Source organism: Mustelus asterias, chromosome 22 (genome assembly GCF_964213995.1).
Source record: "Mustelus asterias chromosome 22, sMusAst1.hap1.1, whole genome shotgun sequence".
Classification (NCBI taxonomy): domain Eukaryota; kingdom Metazoa; phylum Chordata; class Chondrichthyes; order Carcharhiniformes; family Triakidae; genus Mustelus; species Mustelus asterias.
The window spans coordinates 58,397,870-58,417,820 of NC_135822.1; the positions used below are offsets into that span (position 1 = coordinate 58,397,870).

The 19,951-nt window shown below is 43.7% G+C and overlaps 1 protein-coding gene across 1 annotated transcript in view; it reads left to right on the plus strand.

The window, feature by feature from the left end:
* Window positions 1–611: 611 nt before the first annotated feature.
* lgi3 (leucine-rich repeat LGI family, member 3) overlaps window positions 612–19,951 on the plus strand; it is a 28,220-nt gene continuing 8,880 nt past the window's right edge. Inside the window, exons 1-5 of the mRNA XM_078238485.1 lie at window positions 612–820; window positions 12,182–12,253; window positions 18,527–18,598; window positions 18,689–18,760; window positions 19,384–19,455. Coding sequence (XP_078094611.1) covers window positions 612–820; window positions 12,182–12,253; window positions 18,527–18,598; window positions 18,689–18,760; window positions 19,384–19,455 — 497 coding nt within the window. The remainder of the gene's footprint in view (window positions 821–12,181; window positions 12,254–18,526; window positions 18,599–18,688; window positions 18,761–19,383; window positions 19,456–19,951) is intronic.

A 19,951-nucleotide genomic window follows, 5' to 3' on the forward strand; every position in this document is an offset into this window, starting at 1 on the left:
CACAGGGGGAGAAGGAAAGGAGCGGGTGCAGAATGTAGTGTTACAGCCATAGCTAGGGTGTAGAGAAAGATCAACTTAGTGTGCGATAGAACTATTCGAAAGTCTGCTGGCAGAAACTGTTCTTGGGCACTTCCAAGAGCGAGGTAGCTTCGCTGCAGAGGATGTGAAGCAAGAGTTGCCTTCCCCAGTGCCGATCTCCCCTGCCAAGGCTGTGATTCCTAAGCTGTGACTTTATCTCAGTCTGTGTAACAGGTTCAGCGCTGTCACTCCACTGGCCGCAGCTCCCTGGCACATGACTTCGCCGATTAAACAATCGATCCCATTCAGCGCCTGACATCGGCAGAAGGCTCCCAGCACTTCATTTTTGCTTTCTCTTTAGCCAGCGCTGTCAGCTGGCCTCACAGGGGAGGGACGTCAGCAAGACATTGGTATTCAATTCAGGGAGATTCCTCGAGAAAGTGGCTACATCTCTCTGACTGTAGAAGTGGGTCACAGCCACTGAGTTACGAGCTCCCCCCCCCCGTCTTCCCCCAAGCCAGTCCTGCCAGTTCAGGAACCAAAAGCCCAATTGAAGGCTTTTTCATACTGCTTGCTTTCAGCCGTCTGACAGGATGGACAAGCCCACAGGGAGCCTTTCCAAGCGCTGGGCGCCCACACTTATTCTCCTGCTTTGGATCCTCAGCCTATGTCTCTCGGTGGAGTCGAAGAAGGCAGCCAAAGACCCCAAGTGTCCCGCGACCTGCTCCTGCACCAAGGACAGCGCATTCTGCGTAGCATCCAGATCCATCCCGCAAAGCTTTGCTGACAACCTGATCTCCTTGTAAGTAAAGTCAAAGTTGATGGCGGGATAAGTTCAGGCTGGTAATACTCTTACCGGCAGCAGAGGGATACTTGGAATTACTTAACCGAGGGAGGCGCAGTGGTTAACACTGCTGCCTCACAGCGCCAGGGACCCGGGTTCGATTCCCCGGCCTAGGGTCACTGTCTGTGTGGAGTCTGCACGTTCTCCCCGTGTCTGCGTGGGTTTCCTCCGGGTGCTGCTCCGGTTGCCTCCCACAGTCTGAAAGACGTGCTGGTTAGGTGGATTGGCCATGCTAAATTGCTCCTTAGTGTCCAAAGATGTGTAGGTTAGGTGGATTGGCCATGCTAAATTGCCCCTTTGTGTCCAAAGATGGGCAGGTTAGGTGGATTGGCCATGCTAAATTGCCCCTTTGTGTCCAAAGATGGGCAGGTTAGGTGGATTGGCCAAGCTAAATTGCCCCTTTGTGTCCAAAGATGGGCAGGTTAGGTGGATTGGCCATGCTAAATTGCCCCTTAGTATCCAAAGATGTGCAAGCTAGGTGGATTGGCCATGCTAAATTGCCCCTTAATGTCCAAAGATGGGCAGGTTAGGTGGATTGGCCATGCTAAATTGTCCCTTCCTGTCCAAAGATGTGAAGGTTAGGTGGATTGGCCATGCTAAATTGACCCTTAGTGTCCAAAGATGGGCAGGTTAGGTGGATTGGCCATGCTAAATTGCCCCTCAATGTCCAAAGATGGGCAGGTGAGGTGGATTGGCCATGCTAAATTGCCCCTTAGTGTCAAGGGGACCAGCAGGGTAAATGCATGGGGCTATGGGGATAGGGCCTGGGTGGGATTGTGGTTGGTGCAGACTTGATGGGCTGAATGGCCTCCTTCTGCACCGTAGGGGATTCTATGATCCTATAAACACAGTCTGCTTTCTGAATCTATTGTCCAACATTTTGTAACAAATCATTACTTTCTCTCTACTTTTCTATCCTTGCCTCTTGAAGGGTTTTGAGAATAACCCTCTGTAACCCTCATCAACATGGACATCTCCCCTGCATCGGGGGGCGGGGGGGGGGGGTTGCTGGACACACACAATGACTGTTCGACTGTGGGAAGCATCACTGTTGAACTTGCTTGATTTTAAAAATAATTCATTTATGGGACGTGGGCATCGGTGGCTGGGCCGGCATTAATTGCCCTCCCACTTAGAGAGTGTAAGTTGAGAGTCAACAACTTTGCTGTGGCTCTGGAGTCACATGTAGGCCAGACCGGGTAAGGGCGGCAGATTTCCTTCCCGAAAGGACATTAGTGAACAAGATGGGTTTTTCCCACAATTGATTCACGGTCATCAGTAGATTCTTAATTCCAGATTTTTATTGAATTAGAATTTCACCATCCGCCGTGGCGGGATTCGAACCCGGGTCCCCAGAACATTACTCTAGGTCTCTGGATTACTATTCCAACGACAATACCAAAATACCACCACCTCCCCTATAGTGTGTTAGCTTTTATTAACAGGGGGTTGGAGTTTAAGAGCCGTGGGGTTATGCTGCAACTGTACAGGACCTTGGTGAGACCACATTTGGAATATTGTGTGCAGTTCTGGTCACCTCACTATAAGAAGGATGTGGAAGCGCTGGAAAGAGTGCAGAGGAGATTTACCAGGATGCTGCCTGGTTTGGAGGGTAGGTCTTATGAGGAAAGGTTGAGGGAGCTAGGGCTGTTCTCTCTGGAGCGGAGGAGGCTGAGGGGAGACTTAATAGAGGTTTATAAAATGATGAAGGGGATAGATAGAGTGAACGTTCAAAGACTATTTCCTCGGGTGGATGGAGCTATTACAAGGGGGCATAACTATAGGGTTCATGGTGGGAGATATAGGAAGGATATCCGAGGTAGGTTCTTTACGCAGAGAGTGGTTGGGGTGTGGAATGGACTGCCTGCAGTGATAGTGGAGTCAGACACTTTAGGAACATTTAAGCGGTTATTGGATAGGCACACGGAGCACACCAGGATGATAGGGAGTGGGATAGCTTGATCTTGGTTTCAGATAAAGCTCGGCACAACATCGTGGGCCGAAGGGCCTGTTCTGTGCTGTACTGTTCTATGTTCTATGTTCCCCAGATTCAAGGGACAGTGACTGAGAACAAGGAGGCCCAATTCTCCAGGAGATAAAGAAGAGATGTAAAAAAATAATTCTAAACAATTACCGCAGAAAATTCAATCAAAATTAACAACGAAGTTTGTTTCCCTTTTTGATTATCACAGAACTCTATCCATCAATATCAACTTTGTCATGACTGTTCCGTCAGAATTCTGCACCTGCATTTTATAAATTAGTATTTCTCTGTGCGACGGGTCATATTAGGTGCTGTTTGCATGCAGGTTGTTGTTGTAATTAAACGTTTTTTCCCCCCACATCCCCCACCCACAGCCTCACCTCCCTCCCCCCATACCTCAGCCACGCAAGGAAAACTGGAACTTCCGTGATAGAGAAGTCAGGGTGAGGGGCCGACATCGCAAGGCAACTTTGAGAAGGGTGAGGTTAAACCAAGGAGACAAACATGGGTCAGGGCAGAGATAGATTTCAACAAAGCAAGCTGGCGGAATTCAGGACAGTACTTAGAGTGCGGAATTAAAGTGAAGAAGAAAAACATACATAATAAGACCATAAGACATAGGAGCAGAATTAGGCCACTCGGCCCATCGAGTCTGCTCCACCATTCATATATTTTCCTCATCCCCATTCTCCTGCCTTTTCCCCATAACTCCTGATCCCCTTATTAATCAAGAACCTATCTATCTCTGTCTTAAAGACACTCAATGACCTGGCCTCCACAGCCTTCTGCGGCAAAGAGTTCCACAGATTCACCACTCTCTGGCTGAAGAAATTCCTCCTCATCTCTGTTTTAAAGGATCGTCCCTTTAGCCTGAGGTTGTGCCCTCCAGTTCTAGTTTTTCCTACTAGCGGAAACATCCTCTCCACGTCCACTCTATCCAGACCTCGCAGTATCCTGTAAGTTTCAATAAGATCCCCCCGTCATCCTTCTAAACTCCAACGAGTGCAGACCCAGAGTCCTCAACCATTCCTCATACGACAAGCTCTTCATTCCAGGGATCGTTCTTGTGAACTTCCTCTGGACCCTTTCCAAGGCTGACACATCCTTCCTTACATATGGGGCCCAAAACTGCTCACAATTCTCCAAATGGTGTCTGGCCAGGGCCTTATACATCCTCAGAAGTAGATCCCTGCTCTTGTATTCTAGCCCTCTCGACATGAATGCTAACATTGTATTTGCCTTCCGAACTGCCGACTGAACCAGCACGTTAACCTTAAGAGAATCTTGAACAATTACCCCCAAGTCCCTTTGTGTTTCTGATTTCCTCAGCATTTTCCCAAGTTAGAAAATAGTCTACACCTCATTCCTCCTTCCAAAGTGCATAACCTCACACTTTCCCACATTGTATTCCATCTGCCACTTCTTTGCCCACTCTCTTAAACTGTCCAAGTCCTTCTGCAGCCCCCCTGCTTCCTCAATACTACCTGCCCCTCTACATATCTTTGTATTATCTGCAAACTTAACAATAGTGCCTTCAGTTCCTTCCTCCAAATCGTTAATGTATATTGTGAAAAGTTGTGGTCCCAGCACTGACCCCTGAGGCACCCCACTAGTCACCGGCTGCCATCCTGAGAAAGACCTCTTTATCCCCACTCTCTGCCTTCCGCCAGTCAACCAATCCTCTATCCATGGCAGGATCTTAACCTTAACACCATGGGCACTTAAATTATTTAACAGTCTCCTATGCAACACCTTGACAATGGCCTTCTGGAAATCTAAATAAATCACGTCCACTGGTTCTCCTTTATCTAACTTCCTTGTTACCTCCTCAAAGAACTCTAACAGATTTGTCAGACACGACCTTCCCTTGACAAAGCCGTGCTGACTCAGTCCTACTTTATCATGCACTTCCATGTACTCTGCAATCTCATCTTTAATATTAGATAAGAACAAATTGCCTGGAACTACTATTTTCTCTTGGGCTGATATATATAACACCCCTATAAGCATTATATAATAACACACCGTTTACTGTGTCTGACACTCTTGTATACATTATATAATAACACTATTATAGTGTGTAACATTCCTGTATATACCATATAATAATGTACCGTGTTACTGTGTGTAACACTCCTGTACATATTATATAATAACACACTGTGTTACTGTGTGTAACACTCCTGTGTATATTATATAATAACACACCGTGTTACTGTGTGTAACACTCCTGTATATATTATATAATAACACACTGTGTTACTGTGTGTAACACTCCTGTATATATTATATAACACACCGTGTTACTGTGTGTAACACTCCTGTATATATTATATAATAACGCACCGTGTTACTGTGTGTAACACTCCTGTATATCTTATATAATAATGTGTTACTGTGTGTAACACTCCTGTATATATTATATAATAACACACCGTGTTACTGTGTATGACACTCTTGTATACATTATATAATAACACTGTATTATAGTGTGTAACACTCCTGTATATACTATATAATAATGTACCGTGTTACTGTGTGTAACACTCCTGTACATATTATATAACACACTGTGTTACTGTGTGTAACACTCCTGTATATATTATATAATAACACTGTGTTACTGTGTGTAACACTCCTGTACATATTATATAATAACACAGTGTTACTGTGTAACACTCCTGAATATATTATATAATAACACACTGTGTTACTGTGTGTAACACTCCTGTATATATTATATAATAACACACCATGTTACTGTGTGTAACACTCCTGTATATATTATATAATAACACACCATGTTACTGTGTGTAACACTCCTGTATATATTATATAATAACACACCATGTTACTGTGTGTAACACTCCTGTATATATTATATAATAACACACTGTGTTACTGTGTGTAACACTCCTGTATATATTATATAATAACACACTGTGTTACTGTGTGTAACACTCCTGTATATATTATATAATAACACACTGTGTTACTGTGTGTAACACTCCTGTATATATTATATAATAACACACTGTGTTACTGTGTGTAACACTCCTGTATATATTATATAATAACACACTGTGTTACTGTGTGTAACACTCCTGTACATATTATATAACACACTGTGTTACTGTGTGTAACACTCCTGTATATATTATATAACACACTGTGTTACTGTGTGTAACACTCCTGTATATATTATATAATAACACACCATGTTACTGTGTGTAACACTCCTGTATATATTATATAATAACACACTGTGTTACTGTGTGTAACACTCCTGTATATATTATATAACACACTGTGTTACTGTGTGTAACACTCCTGTATATATTATATAACACACTGTGTTACTGTGTGTAACACTCCTGTATATATTATATAACACACTGTGTTACTGTGTGTAACACTCCTGTATATATTATATAACACACTGTGTTACTGTGTGTAACACTCCTGTATATATTATATAACACACTGTGTTACTGTGTGTAACACTCCTGTATATATTATATAACACACTGTGTTACTGTGTGTAACACTCCTGTATATATTATATAACACACTGTGTTACTGTGTGTAACACTCCTGTATATATTATATAACACACTGTGTTACTGTGTGTAACACTCCTGTACATATTATATAACACACTGTGTTACTGTGTGTAACACTCCTGTATATATTATATAATAACACTGTGTTACTGTGTGTAACACTCCTGTACATATTATATAATAACACAGTGTTACTGTGTAACACTCCTGAATATATTATATAATAACACACAGTGTTACTGTGTGTAACACTCCTGTATATATTATATAATAACAACCCGTGTTGCTGTGTGTAACACTCCTGAATATATTATATAATAACACACTGTGTTACTGTGTGTAACACTCCTGTATATATTATATAATAACAACCCGTGTTGCTGTGTGTAACACTCCTGTATATATTATATAATAACAGTGTTACTGTGTGTAACACTCCTGAATATATTATATAATAACACACTGTGTTACTGTGTGTAACACTCCTGTATATATTATATAATAACACACCATGTTACTGTGTGTAACACTCCTGTACATATTATATAACACACTGTGTTACTGTGTGTAACACTCCAGTATATATTATATAATAACACTGTGTTACTGTGTGTAACACTCCTGTACATATTATATAATAACACAGTGTTACTGTGTGTAACACTCCTGTATATACTATATAATAACACACCATGTTACTGTGTGTAACACTCCTGTATATATTAGATAACACACTGTGTTACTGTGTGTAACACTCCTGTATATATTATATAATAACAACCCGTGTTGCTGTGTGGAACACTCCTTTATATATTATATAACAACGCACCGTGTTACTGTGTGTAACACTCCTGTATATATTATATAATAACACAGTGTTACTGTGTGTAACACTCCTGTATATATTAGATAACACACTGTGTTACTGTGTGTAACACTCCTGTATATATTATATAATAACAACCCGTGTTGCTGTGTGGAACACTCCTTTATATATTATATAACAACGCACCGTGTTACTGTGTGTAACACTCCTGTATATATTATATAATAACAACCCGTGTTACTGTGTGTAACACTCCTGTATATATTATATAATAACGCACCGTGTTACTGTGTGTAACACTCCTGTATATATTATATAATAACACACCGTGTTACTGTGTGTAACACTCCTGTATATATTATATAATAACACACCATGTTACTGTGTGTAACACTCCTGTATATATTATATAATAACACACCGTGTTCCTGTGTGTAACACTCCTGTATATATTATATAATAACTCACCGTGTTACTGTGTGTAACACTCCTGTATATATTATATAATAACGCACCGTGTTACTGTGTGTAACACTCCTGTATATATTATATAATAACACACCATGTTACTGTGTGTAACACTCCTGTATATATTATATAATAACACACCGTGTTACTGTGTGTAACACTCCTGTATATATTATATAATAACTCACCGTGTTACTGTGTGTAACACTCCTGTATATATTATATAATAACAGTGTTACTGTGTGTAACACTCCTGTATATATTATATAATAACACACTGTGTTACTGTGTGTAACACTCCTGTATATATTATATAATAACAACCCGTGTTACTGTGTGGAACACTCCTGTATATATTATATAATAACTCACCGTGTTACTGTGTGTAACACTCCTGTATATATTATATAATAACACACTGTGTTACTGTGTGTAACACTCCTTTATATATTATATAACAACGCACCGTGTTACTGTGTGTAACACTCCTGTATATATTATATAATAACACACCGTGTTACTGTGTGTAACACTCCTGTATATATTATATAATAACAGTGTTACTGTGTGTAACACTCCTGTATATATTATATAATAACACACTGTGTTACTGTGTGTAACACTCCTGTATATATTATATAATAACAACCCGTGTTACTGTGTGGAACACTCCTTTATATATTATATAACAACGCACCGTGTTACTGTGTGTAACACTCCTGTATATATTATATAATAACTCACCGTGTTACTGTGTGTAACACTCCTGTATATATTATATAATAACACACTGTTTTACTGTGTGTAACACTCCTGTATATATTATATAATAACAACCCGTGTTGCTGTGTGTAACACTCCTGTATATATTATATAATAACACACTGTGTTACTGTGTATAACACTCCTGTATATATTATATAATAACACACTGTTTTACTGTGTGTAACACTCCTGTATATATTATATAATAACACAGTGTTACTGTGTGTAACACTCCTGTATATATTATATAATAACACACTGTTTTACTGTGTGTAACACTCCTGTATATATTATATAATAACACACTGTTTTACTGTGTGTAACACTCCTGTATATATTATATAATAACAGTGTTACTGTGTGTAACACTCCTGTATATATTATATAATAACACACTGTTTTACTGTGTGTAACACTCCTGTATATATTATATAATAACACTGTGTTACTGTGTGAAACACTCCTGTATATATTATATAATAACACACTGTGTTACTGTGTGTAACACTCCTGTATATATTATATAATAACACACCGTGTTACTGTGTGTAACACTCCTGTATATATTATATAATAACACACCGTGTTACTGTGTGTAACACTCCTGTATATATTATATAACGCACCGTGTTACTGTGTGTAACACTCCTGTATATATTATATAATAACTCACCGTGTTACTGTGTGTAACACTCCTGTATATATTATATAATAACTCACCGTGTTACTGTGTGTAACACTCCTGTATATATTATATAATAACACACCCTGTTACTGTGTGTAACACTCCTGTATATATTATATAATAACTCACCGTGTTACTGTGTGTAACACTCCTGTATATATTATATAATAACTCACCGTGTTACTGTGTGTAACACTCCTGTATATATTATATAATAACTCACCGTGTTACTGTGTGTAACACTCCTGTATATATTATATAATAACACACCGTGTTACTGTGTGTAACACTCCTGTATATATTATATAATAACTCACCGTGTTACTGTGTGTAACACTCCTGCATATATTATATAATAACTCACCGTGTTACTGTGTGTAACACTCCTGTATATATTATATAATAACACACCGTGTTACTGTGTGTAACACTCCTGTATATATTATATAATAACTCACCGTGTTACTGTGTGTAACACTCCTGTATATATTATATAATAACTCACCGTGTTACTGTGTGAAACACTCCTGTATATATTATATAATAACTCACCGTGTTACTGTGTGTAACACTCCTGTATATATTATATAATAACTCACCGTGTTACTGTGTGTAACACTCCTGTATATATTATATAATAACACACTGTGTTACTGTGTGTAACACTCCTGTATATATTATATAATAACTCACCGTGTTACTGCGTGTAACACTCCTGTATATATTATATAATAACACACCGTGTTACTGTGTGTAACACTCCTGTATATCTTATATAATAATGTGTTACTGTGTGTAACACTCCTGTATATATTATATAATAACACTATTATAGTGTGTAACATTCCTGTATATACCATATAATAATGTACCGTGTTACTGTGTGTAACACTCCTGTATATATTATATAATAACACACTGTGTTACTGTGTGTAACACTCCTGTATATATTATATAATAACACACCGTGTTACTGTGTGTAACACTCCTGTATATATTATATAATAACGCACCGTGTTACTGTGTGTAACACTCCTGTATATCTTATATAATAATGTGTTACTGTGTGTAACACTCCTGTATATATTATATAATAACACACCGTGTTACTGTGTATGACACTCTTGTATACATTATATAATAACACTGTATTATAGTGTGTAACATTCCTGTATATACTATATAATAATGTACCGTGTTACTGTGTGTAACACTCCTGTACATATTATATAATAACACACTGTGTTACTGTGTGTAACACTCCTGTATATATTATATAATAACACTGTGTTACTGTGTGTAACACTCCTGTACATATTATATAATAACACACTGTGTTACTGTGTTACACTCCTGTATATATTATATAATAACACTGTGTTACTGTGTGTAACACTCCTGTATATATTATATAATAACACACCATGTTACTGTGTGTAACACTCCTGTATATATTATATAATAACAACCCGTGTTGCTGTGTGTAACACTCCTGTATATATTATATAATAACACACCGTGTTACTGTGTGGAACACTCTTGTATATATTATATAATAACGCACCGTGTTACTGTGTGTAACACTCCTGTATATATTATGTAACAACGCACCGTGTTACTGTGTGTGCCAGGTGTCACAGGCTGGTATTGCCAGGGTGCCCATGCCCAGTGGGCACCACCCACCGCTACCCAATACCCTGGGAGGCCCCAATTGCCCCCCTTCATTCCGTCAGGGTCTCCTGCTAGCTCCCCAAACGTGTTCCTGTTTCCAGCGTGGTCTGACCGGTGACTGTTCCCGTCTCGGGGAGATGCGCATGCCTTCCCCGTGCATGCGCAAGTTCCTGTTCAAGGCCGCAGACCAGCGTCTCCGGGCCGGACCCGCCAGAAAAGTGGCAGGCGGGGATGGGAGAATCGGGGCCAGGGTGTGCATTTAATATCAGACATCCTCTGCTTGGAAAAGAAACATTAAATGTCAGAGGAGATACTTGTTCAAGTTCACTCAAGCTTCAGGCTGGATTATGTTGAGGGTAAAGCCTCGATCATTCTTACTGTGAGCAAGTTTCTTTTTATTCATTCATGGGACATGGGTGTCGCTGGCTGGGCCAGCATTTATTGCCCATCCCTAGTTGCCCGAGGGCAGTTGAGAGTCAACCACATTGCTGTGGCTCTGGAGTCACATGTAGGCCAGACCGGGTAAGGATGGCAGATTTCCTTCCCTAAAGGACATTAGTGAACCAGATGGGTTTTTCCGACAATCGACAATGGTTTCGTGGTCATCAGTAGATTCCTAATTCCAGATATTTTTTTAAAATTGTGTTTAAATTTCCACCATCTGCCCGGGTTTGAACCCGGGTCCCCAGCCCATTAGCTGAGTTTCTGGATTAATAGTCCTGCTATAATACCACTCGGCCACCGCCTCCCTCCTGTCTTGTGGCTGATAATGTAAAAACTCAAGGCTTCCACAAATAAAACTCAGAAACCAGAGCACCCGAAGGGATCCACAGCATTCTGCAATGCAGAAGGAGGCCATTGGGCCCACCGAGTTTGCACCGGCCACAATCCCACCCAGGCCCTATCCCCATGCATTTACCCCAGCTAGTTCCCTGACACTAAGGAGCCATTTAGCATGGCCAATCCACCTAACCTGCACATCTTTCGGACTGAGGGAGGAAAGTGGAGGATCCCCACTCAGACACGGGGAGAACATGCAAACTCCGCACAGACAGTGACCCAAGCCGGGAATTGAACCCGGGTCCCTGCTGCTGTGAGGTAGCAGCGCCAACCACTGGGCCACCGTGCTGCCCCCTATTATATCCTGTATCCAAAACGCATTGTCGTTGATAACTCAGTCGTGTATTAGTTATTTAACAATGTGTCATTCTGAAAGACGTGCTGGTTAGATTCATTGACCCGAACAGGTGCTGGAGTGTGGCGACTCGGGCTATTTCACAGTAAGTTTATTGCCGTGTTAATGTAAGGTTTACTTGTGATTAATAAATAAAACTTTAACTTTATTTTGTTGTTTCAGAACCTTCGTGAATGCAAAATTCACTCAGATTCTTGAACGTGCCTTTTCCCACCTCCGAACTCTACAATTCCTGTAAGTACAGATTGGGGAGGGAATGCGATGTGTTTGTACTTCACACCTGCCCAAGGCTGTGGGTCGTGTATCTCATTTTAAACATCCCCATTCACCTGTGAATGTCTCAGGCAATCGAAAATAATGGCTTCCCCAATTAGGAGTTGCCCCATCAATGAAGCAATGGTGTGAAGGAAAACTCTTCGCGCATTTTCAGAACTCAAACAAGGAAAAGTCAGCGATTCAATCTGTTTACTTTGCCTAGTCTCAGGGCTATGTTTGATCCTAAAGTCATAGGTAGATTGGATAGACCTGGTTGATGGGATGTGGAAATTATTTTGGCTTTCAGTCCCCATTTGGAGTATTGTGAGCAGTTTTGGGCTCCATATCTAAGGCAAATTCAATGTTAGCATTCATGTCGAGACGGCTAGAATACAAGAGCAGGGATGTACTTCTGAGGCTGTATAAGGCTCTGGTCAAAGCCCATTGGAATATTCTGAGCAGTTTTGGGCCCCATATCTAAGGAAGGATGAGCTGGCCTTGGAAAGGGTCCAGAGGAGGTTCACAAGAATGATCCCTGGAATGAAGAGCTTGTCGTATGAGGAACGGTTGAGGACTCTGGGTCTGTACTTGTTGGAGTTTAGAAGGATGAGGGGGGATCTTATTGAAACTTACAGGATACTGCGAGGCCTGGATAGAATGGACGTGGGAGAGGATGTTTACACTCGTAGGAAAAACTAGAACCAGAGGGCGCAACCTCAGGCTAAAGGGACAATCCTTTAAAACAGAGATGAGGAGGAATTTCTTCAGTCAGAGAGTGGTGAATCTGTGGAACTCTTTGCCGCAGAAGGCTGTGGAGGCCAGGTCATTGAGTGTCTTTAAGACAGAGATAGATAGGTTCCTGATTAATAAGGGGATCAGGGGTTATGGGGAAAAGGCAGGAGAATGGGGATGAGAAAAATATCAGCCATGATTGAATGGCGGAGCAGACTCGATGGGCCGAGTGGCCTAATTCTGCTCCTATGTCTTATGGTTTTATGGTCTTTAGGCGGTCCTACAATGAGGCATTTTTAGAAACCCAGTATGTAAGCTGGACAAATGTGTGTTTTATTTAACAATACTAATAGATAAACATTCCTTGCCACCACCTTAGATTCACAAGTTCTTTGCCTCCAGCATCTTACTGGCCTGAACCCTGCTGCAACTCCAGAAGACATCCTCTGGCCTCCCCAATGTTTTCATTATGGACAGGGCAAGTGTTGGTCTCAGGATAACTTATCAAAAAAGTCCTAAGGTGGTTACTGAGAGAAATGAAAAATACAGTGTTATCTTCCTGGAGTCTTTTCCCCCCGCAGCCTCTCCCCCCTCCGCAGCCCCCGCCGATCGCCCCCTCCCCCCCCTCCCCCGCCCCGGAAAACAATTTAGTTTTGTTGCTGTGGCAACATGGACTTTTACCATCATGGTGTTGCCACCACTGAATCCCCCACTGTCAACATCCTTGGGGTTACCATTGACCAGAAACTCAACTGGACTCACCACATAAACACAGTGGCTACAAGAGCAGGTCAGAGGTTATGAATACTGCGGAGAGTAACTCACCTCCTGACTCCCCAAAGCCTGTCCACCATCTACAAGGCACAAGTCAGGAGTGTGATGGAATACTCCCCACTTGCCTGGATGGGTGCAGCTCCAACAACACTCAAGAAGCTCGACACCATCCAGGACAAAGCAGCGACTTGATTGGCACCCCATCCACAAACACTCACTCCCTCCACCACCGACGCTCAGTAGCAGCAGTGTGGACCAGCTACAAGATGCACTGCAGCAACTCACCAAAGATCCTTAGACAGCACCTTCCAAACCCACAACCTCTACCATCTAGAAGGACAAGGGCAGCAGATACATGGGGAACACCACCACCTGCAAGTTCCCCTCCAAACCACTCACTATCCTGACTTGGAAATATATTGGCCGTTCCTTTGCAGTCAAAATCTTGGAACTCCCTCCCTAACGGCATTGCGGGTCAACCCACAGAACGTGGACTGCGGCGATTCAAGATGGCGGCTCACCACCACCTTCTCAAGGGGCAACTAGGGATGGGTAATAAATGCTGGCCAGCCAGCGACGCCCATGTCCCATGAATGAATAAAAAAACACCTGCATGTTGTGGCCAAGAGCAATGGGCGGTGGAAGTATAGACTCCAATTTCTCTCCATCACACAGCTGATCAAGAATCTCTCCCGCTCGAACCCCTGCCATTGGCTTGCATTGGAAGGATTTAGAATCATAAATCCCTGCAGTGCAGAAAGAGGCCATTCAGCCCATCAATCCTGCACTGACTACAATCTCACCCAGCCCCCTATCCCTGTAATCCCACATATTTACCCTGTCAGTCCCGTTCATCTCAACCTGTTTGATTACGTTACGAACACACCTTCCTTGCCCATCAAGTCCTGGGGTGGGTCCCAAACACGGAGCTTTTTTAAAGTTTAAAGTTTATTTATTAGTGTCACAACTAGGCTCACATTAACACAGCAATGAAGTTACTGTGAAAATCCCCTAGTCGCCACACTCCGGCGCCTGTTCGGGTACACTGAGGGAGAATTTAGCATGGCCAACGCACCTAACCAGCACGTCTTTCGGTCTGTGGGAGGAAACCGGAGCATCCGGAGGAAACCCATGCAGACATGGGGAGAATGTGCAAACACCACACAGTGACCCAAGCTGAGAATCGAACCCGGGAACCTGGCGCGGTGAGGCAGCAGTGCTAATCACTGTGCCGCACTATCAGAGGCAGGGATACTAACCCACTGCGCCACAAAACCTGGGCTTGGTCGCAAGTTCATAGAGTCATAGAATCCCTACATTGCATTCAGCTCATCTAGCCTTTCCCGACAGCAATCCCACCCAGGCCCTATCCACATAACCCTACGTATTTACCCTGCTAATCCCACTGACACTAAGGGGCAATTTAGCGTGGCCAATTCACCTAACCAGCACGTCGTTTGGAGTGTGGGAGGAAGTCAGAGGACCCGGAGGAAAACCACACAGACACGGGGAGAATGTGCAGACTCCTCCAGAGACAGTGACCCAAGCCGGGAATCGAACCCGGGTCCCCGGTGCTGTGAGGCAGCAGTGCTAACCACTGTGCCACTCACCAAGAGTCATTACATCGCAGCAGGAGGTGATTGGGTCCACGTAGTTCCTGAGATTATCAGACCCACTCAGTTCATTGCGTCAGTTGATAGTTATCCATTATCTTCCATTGGGTTTCCCTCCTTGAACCTGTAGCAATAATGGTTGGCAAAGTGTACCAGTGAGGGTTAAAACCTGGTACTTGGAGAGTTTGCTTTTGTCAACGATTACTGTTTCTTTTCTGGCTTGTATTTTGATATTTGTTTCTCTCCCATTGGGAGGATGGGTTTTAAACCTGAACCTGAGAGGCCGGGCTTGTGGTGAGTGAGGGGGGTTAAAGTCTGAGTAATCTGTTTCCCAGCTGCCTCCCTCATTCCAGGCTTGGACTGAGGCCAAAGGGTGGATGACCGAGCAATCCAAACCGGGATTTGCCACTTTGAGTGGCCGCCATTCAACTTTACAACAGGAACCCTGGCAGCTTCACCGTGTGTGAGGACTTGGGGAGTTGAGTGCCGACCTCCTCCTTGAAGGGACTTCGCAATCAGGCTTCCTCCCCACAGCCATACTCCACCAAGGCCTCCCTCCACAGCCCGGCCTCTGACAGCTGGATAAGCTTTGAGGAACATGTCAGAACATTGTGGACATGTCAGAATCATGCAAGCACCACACCGTCCCCCATACACCACCACTCTCACTTATAGAGCAGTCTGACACTGGCTGGGGAACATGGGTAAACTCTGCCTCGATAAGCGTGAATTCAATTTCTTTCTCAACCTCCTGGTAACCTTTTTAAAAATTAATTCATTTGTGGGACATGGGCGTCGCTGGCTGGGCCAGCATTTATTGCCCATCCCTAGTTGCTCGAGGGCAGTTGAGAGTCAACCACTTTGCTGTGGCTCTGGAGTCACATGTAGACCAGACTGGGTAAGGACGGCAGATTTCCTTCCCTAAAGGACATTAGTGAACCAGACGGGTTTTTCCAACAATTGACAACATTTTCATGGTCATCAGTAAACTTTCCATTCAATTTCAATTTCACCATCTGTCATGGTGGGATTCGAACCCAGGTTCCCAGAGCTTTCGTTTTAAAGTTTATTTATTAGTTTCACAAGTACATTAACACTGCAATGAAGTTACTGTGAAAATCCCCCTAGTCGCCACACTCCTGTTCGGGTTACACTGAGGGAGAATTTAGCACCTAACCAACACATCTTTCAGACTGTGGGAGGAAACCCACGCAGACAACGTGCAAACTCCGCACAGACAGTGACCCAAGCCGGGAATCGAACCCAGCTCCCTGGTGCTGTGAGGCAGCAGCGCTACCCCGCTGTGCCAGTGTTTACCCTGAATCTCTAGATCACTAATCCAGCGACAATGCCACCACCTCCCACAGTAACAGTGTTCGAGAAGGCCTGACCACATCAAGATACATTTAATGAGCTGAGTAAAGGCTTAAAATGAGGTCCAGTTAAACACTCATTACTTCAGACAAAACACATGAAAAGTTCCACTTCCAATTGACTGCATGGAAAAAGGTAAATAATGGTCGTCCGGGATGAGGGAGGGATGGTATCAGATCACAAGTTACCCTAGCAGATTGAAGAAGGAGATAGCCGCAAGACCCTGGTGGCTATAAGAAGGATGTTATTAAAACTGGAAAGGGTGCAAAAAGAGATTGACAAGGATGTTACCGGAAGTGGAAGGTTTGAATTATAAGAATAGGCTGGGACTATTTTTCCCTGGACCGGAGGAGGATGAAGGGTGACCTTGTAGAGCTTTATAAAATCATGAGGGGCGTAGATAAGGGTTGGGGAGGGGGGGTGGGAGGGGGGGCGATTTTCCCAGCCCGCTGCGTTGGCGATTCTCCGAGTCTGTTTAGCGGGCTCCCCACTGGGCGCCTTGGCCACCACTCGTCTCCGGGTCGTCAGAACTTAAATATTAAAATTTGAATCTGCATCCTATTAGCGGGCCCGGAACTGAAGTATCCAGGCCCGCTTGCCTCTCCCGCAGCCCCTCCCCCAGCGCCAGGACTGTTTCAACTCCAGCAGGGTTTACAACAACAGCCCCCCACTAATGGGGAACTGGTGTCCCAACTCTGCTGGTGTGAGGGGGGTGGGGGGCATGCGATCGGGAGGCCGGCAGTGCGGTGCTACTGTGCACCGGCACTGACAGATTGGCACATGCTCAGCGCTATCTGCCGGCCTCTCCAGCGGGAATAGGCTCCTGCCCTCTGGTTTTCAGCGTGAATCTCCCTGAGCCACTCTGAGGTGTGGGAGATTCATTTCGAAAATCCCACTGAAAAAAAATCTGGAGTTTCTCCCGTTTTTACTCCGATTCGTCACTTAGAATTTTTTTGGGAGAATCCCGGTCAAGGTGAATAGCCAAGGCTTGTTTCCCAGGATCGGGGGAGTCCAAAACTAGAGGGCACAGGTTTAAGGTGAGAGGGGAGAGGGGAACCTGAGTGGCAACTTGTCCACCCAGGAGATGTGTGGAATGAGCTGCCAGAGCAGGCGGTAGAGGCAGCTACAATACAACATTTAGAAGACATTTGGACAGGTACGTAGGGAGGTGATGGTCTAGTGGTATTATCACTTGGCTATTAATCCAGAAACTCAGCTAATGTTCGAGGGACCCGGGTTCAAATCCCGCCACGGCAGATGTTGGAATTTGAATTCAATAAAAAGTATCTGGAATTAAGAATCTCCTGACGACCATGAAACAATTGTCGGGAAAAACCCCTCTGGTTCCTTTTGGAGAAAGAAATCTGCCATCCTTACCTGGTCTGGCCTACATGCGACTCCAGAGCCACAGCAATGTGGTTGACTCTCAACTGCCCTCGAGCAACTAGGGATGGGCAATAAATGCTGGCCCAGCCAGCGACGCCCATGTCCCACGAATGAATTTTTAAAAAAATGGAAGGGAAATGTTTCGAGGGATATGGTAAGAGTTTTAACAACACCAGGTTAAAGTCCAACAGGTTTATTTGGTAGCAAATACCATAATGGGATATGGGCCAAACGCACGCAAATGGGACTAGTTCAGTTTGGGAAACCTGGTCGGCATGGATGGGTTGGGCTGAAGGGCCTGTTTCTGTACTGTGTATCTCTCTATGACTCTCTGTTTTGTTTTATCCTCTCTCTCTCTCTCTCTCCCTTTGAGCTTGATGAATTCAAATACCTTCAGCCTGATTGGAAATGATGCATTCAATGGCTTGTCTCACCTCCAGTACCTGTAAGTATCTGCCATCTTTCCACATTGCCATGTACACCTTCACGGAAACATGTCTGTGCTGAGTCCGACCTTGTCTTTGTGTATCCACAGCTTCATCGAGAATAACAACATCCAGTCGCTCTCCAAATACGCCTTCCGAGGACTCAAGTCTCTAAACCATCTGTAAGTCTTGGGTTTTTAAGTTTAAAAGCTTAATTATTAGCATCACAAGTAGGCTTACATTAACACCGCAATGAAGTTACTGTGAAAACCCCCTAGTCCCCACACACCTGTTCGGGTTACACTGAGGGAGAATTTAGCACCTAACCAGCACGTCTTCCGGGCTGTGGGAGGAAACCGGAGCACCCGGAGGAAACCCACGCAGACACGGGGAGAACGTGCAGACTCCGCACAGACAGTGACCCAAGCCGGGAATCGAACCCGGGTCCCTGGTGCTGTGAGACAGCAGTGCTAACCACTGTGCCTCCCAATGATCAGTGTACTCGGGGTTTCAGAATGATGGAGCGCTCCGTGTGGAATGAAGATGGCTTTGGGATGGGTGAAGCTCAGTTGGGGGCCATTGGTTACTGTTTCCCTGACACTGCTTGCTCCCTCCTTCCGATGCAGAATGTTCTGCGATGGTCCAAGAAGATGGCTCACCCACCCCCGCTTCTCAAGGGACAATTAGGGATAGGCAATACACGCCGGGCCTAGCCAGCGACGCCCACATCCTGTAAAATAATTAATTCTTAATTTGTTTTTCAGTAGTGCAATATCTCCATCATTTGACACTTTTTCCTCTGCAGCTCACTGGGAAACAACAACCTGCTGACACTGCCCAGAGATATCTTCGCGGACCTGCACGTTCTGACACATTTGTGAGTACTGTGTCGTGAAGTTCAGTTTGTGAAGTGTGGTCCCCTTTAAAAACTGGCTTTGCGTCGGTGCTTTGGATGTTTAAAATGCCGGTGCACACTGGGTACACCGAATGAAACATTTGTAACCAGGACCAAGCATCAGGGTTGCCTTGGTAACCCTGGCTTTGCAGGCTTTTGAATTTTGACGGCCTATCAGTTCAAAGAAGGCACTCAGCTGTCAGGAACCTCTCAAATTTGAATATGCTGTTGTTGACAACATCAAACCAATCATGGTGTAGGAAAAGTGCGAGGTGATCACAATTAAAAAAAGGGGAACTCAACTGCCTGCCGGGAGTTCAACTGAAGAGCTGCCACCTCTCAGCACCTCGAGAGGGCAAGAGCAGCTCCCTGCCAGCTTAGAATATCTCTGAAGAGAACCCTCCGTCTACCTAACGAAGGGTACCAGATCAGAAAGAGCTTACAGACAGCGGAATCAACAGAAGAACTCCAAAAGGCA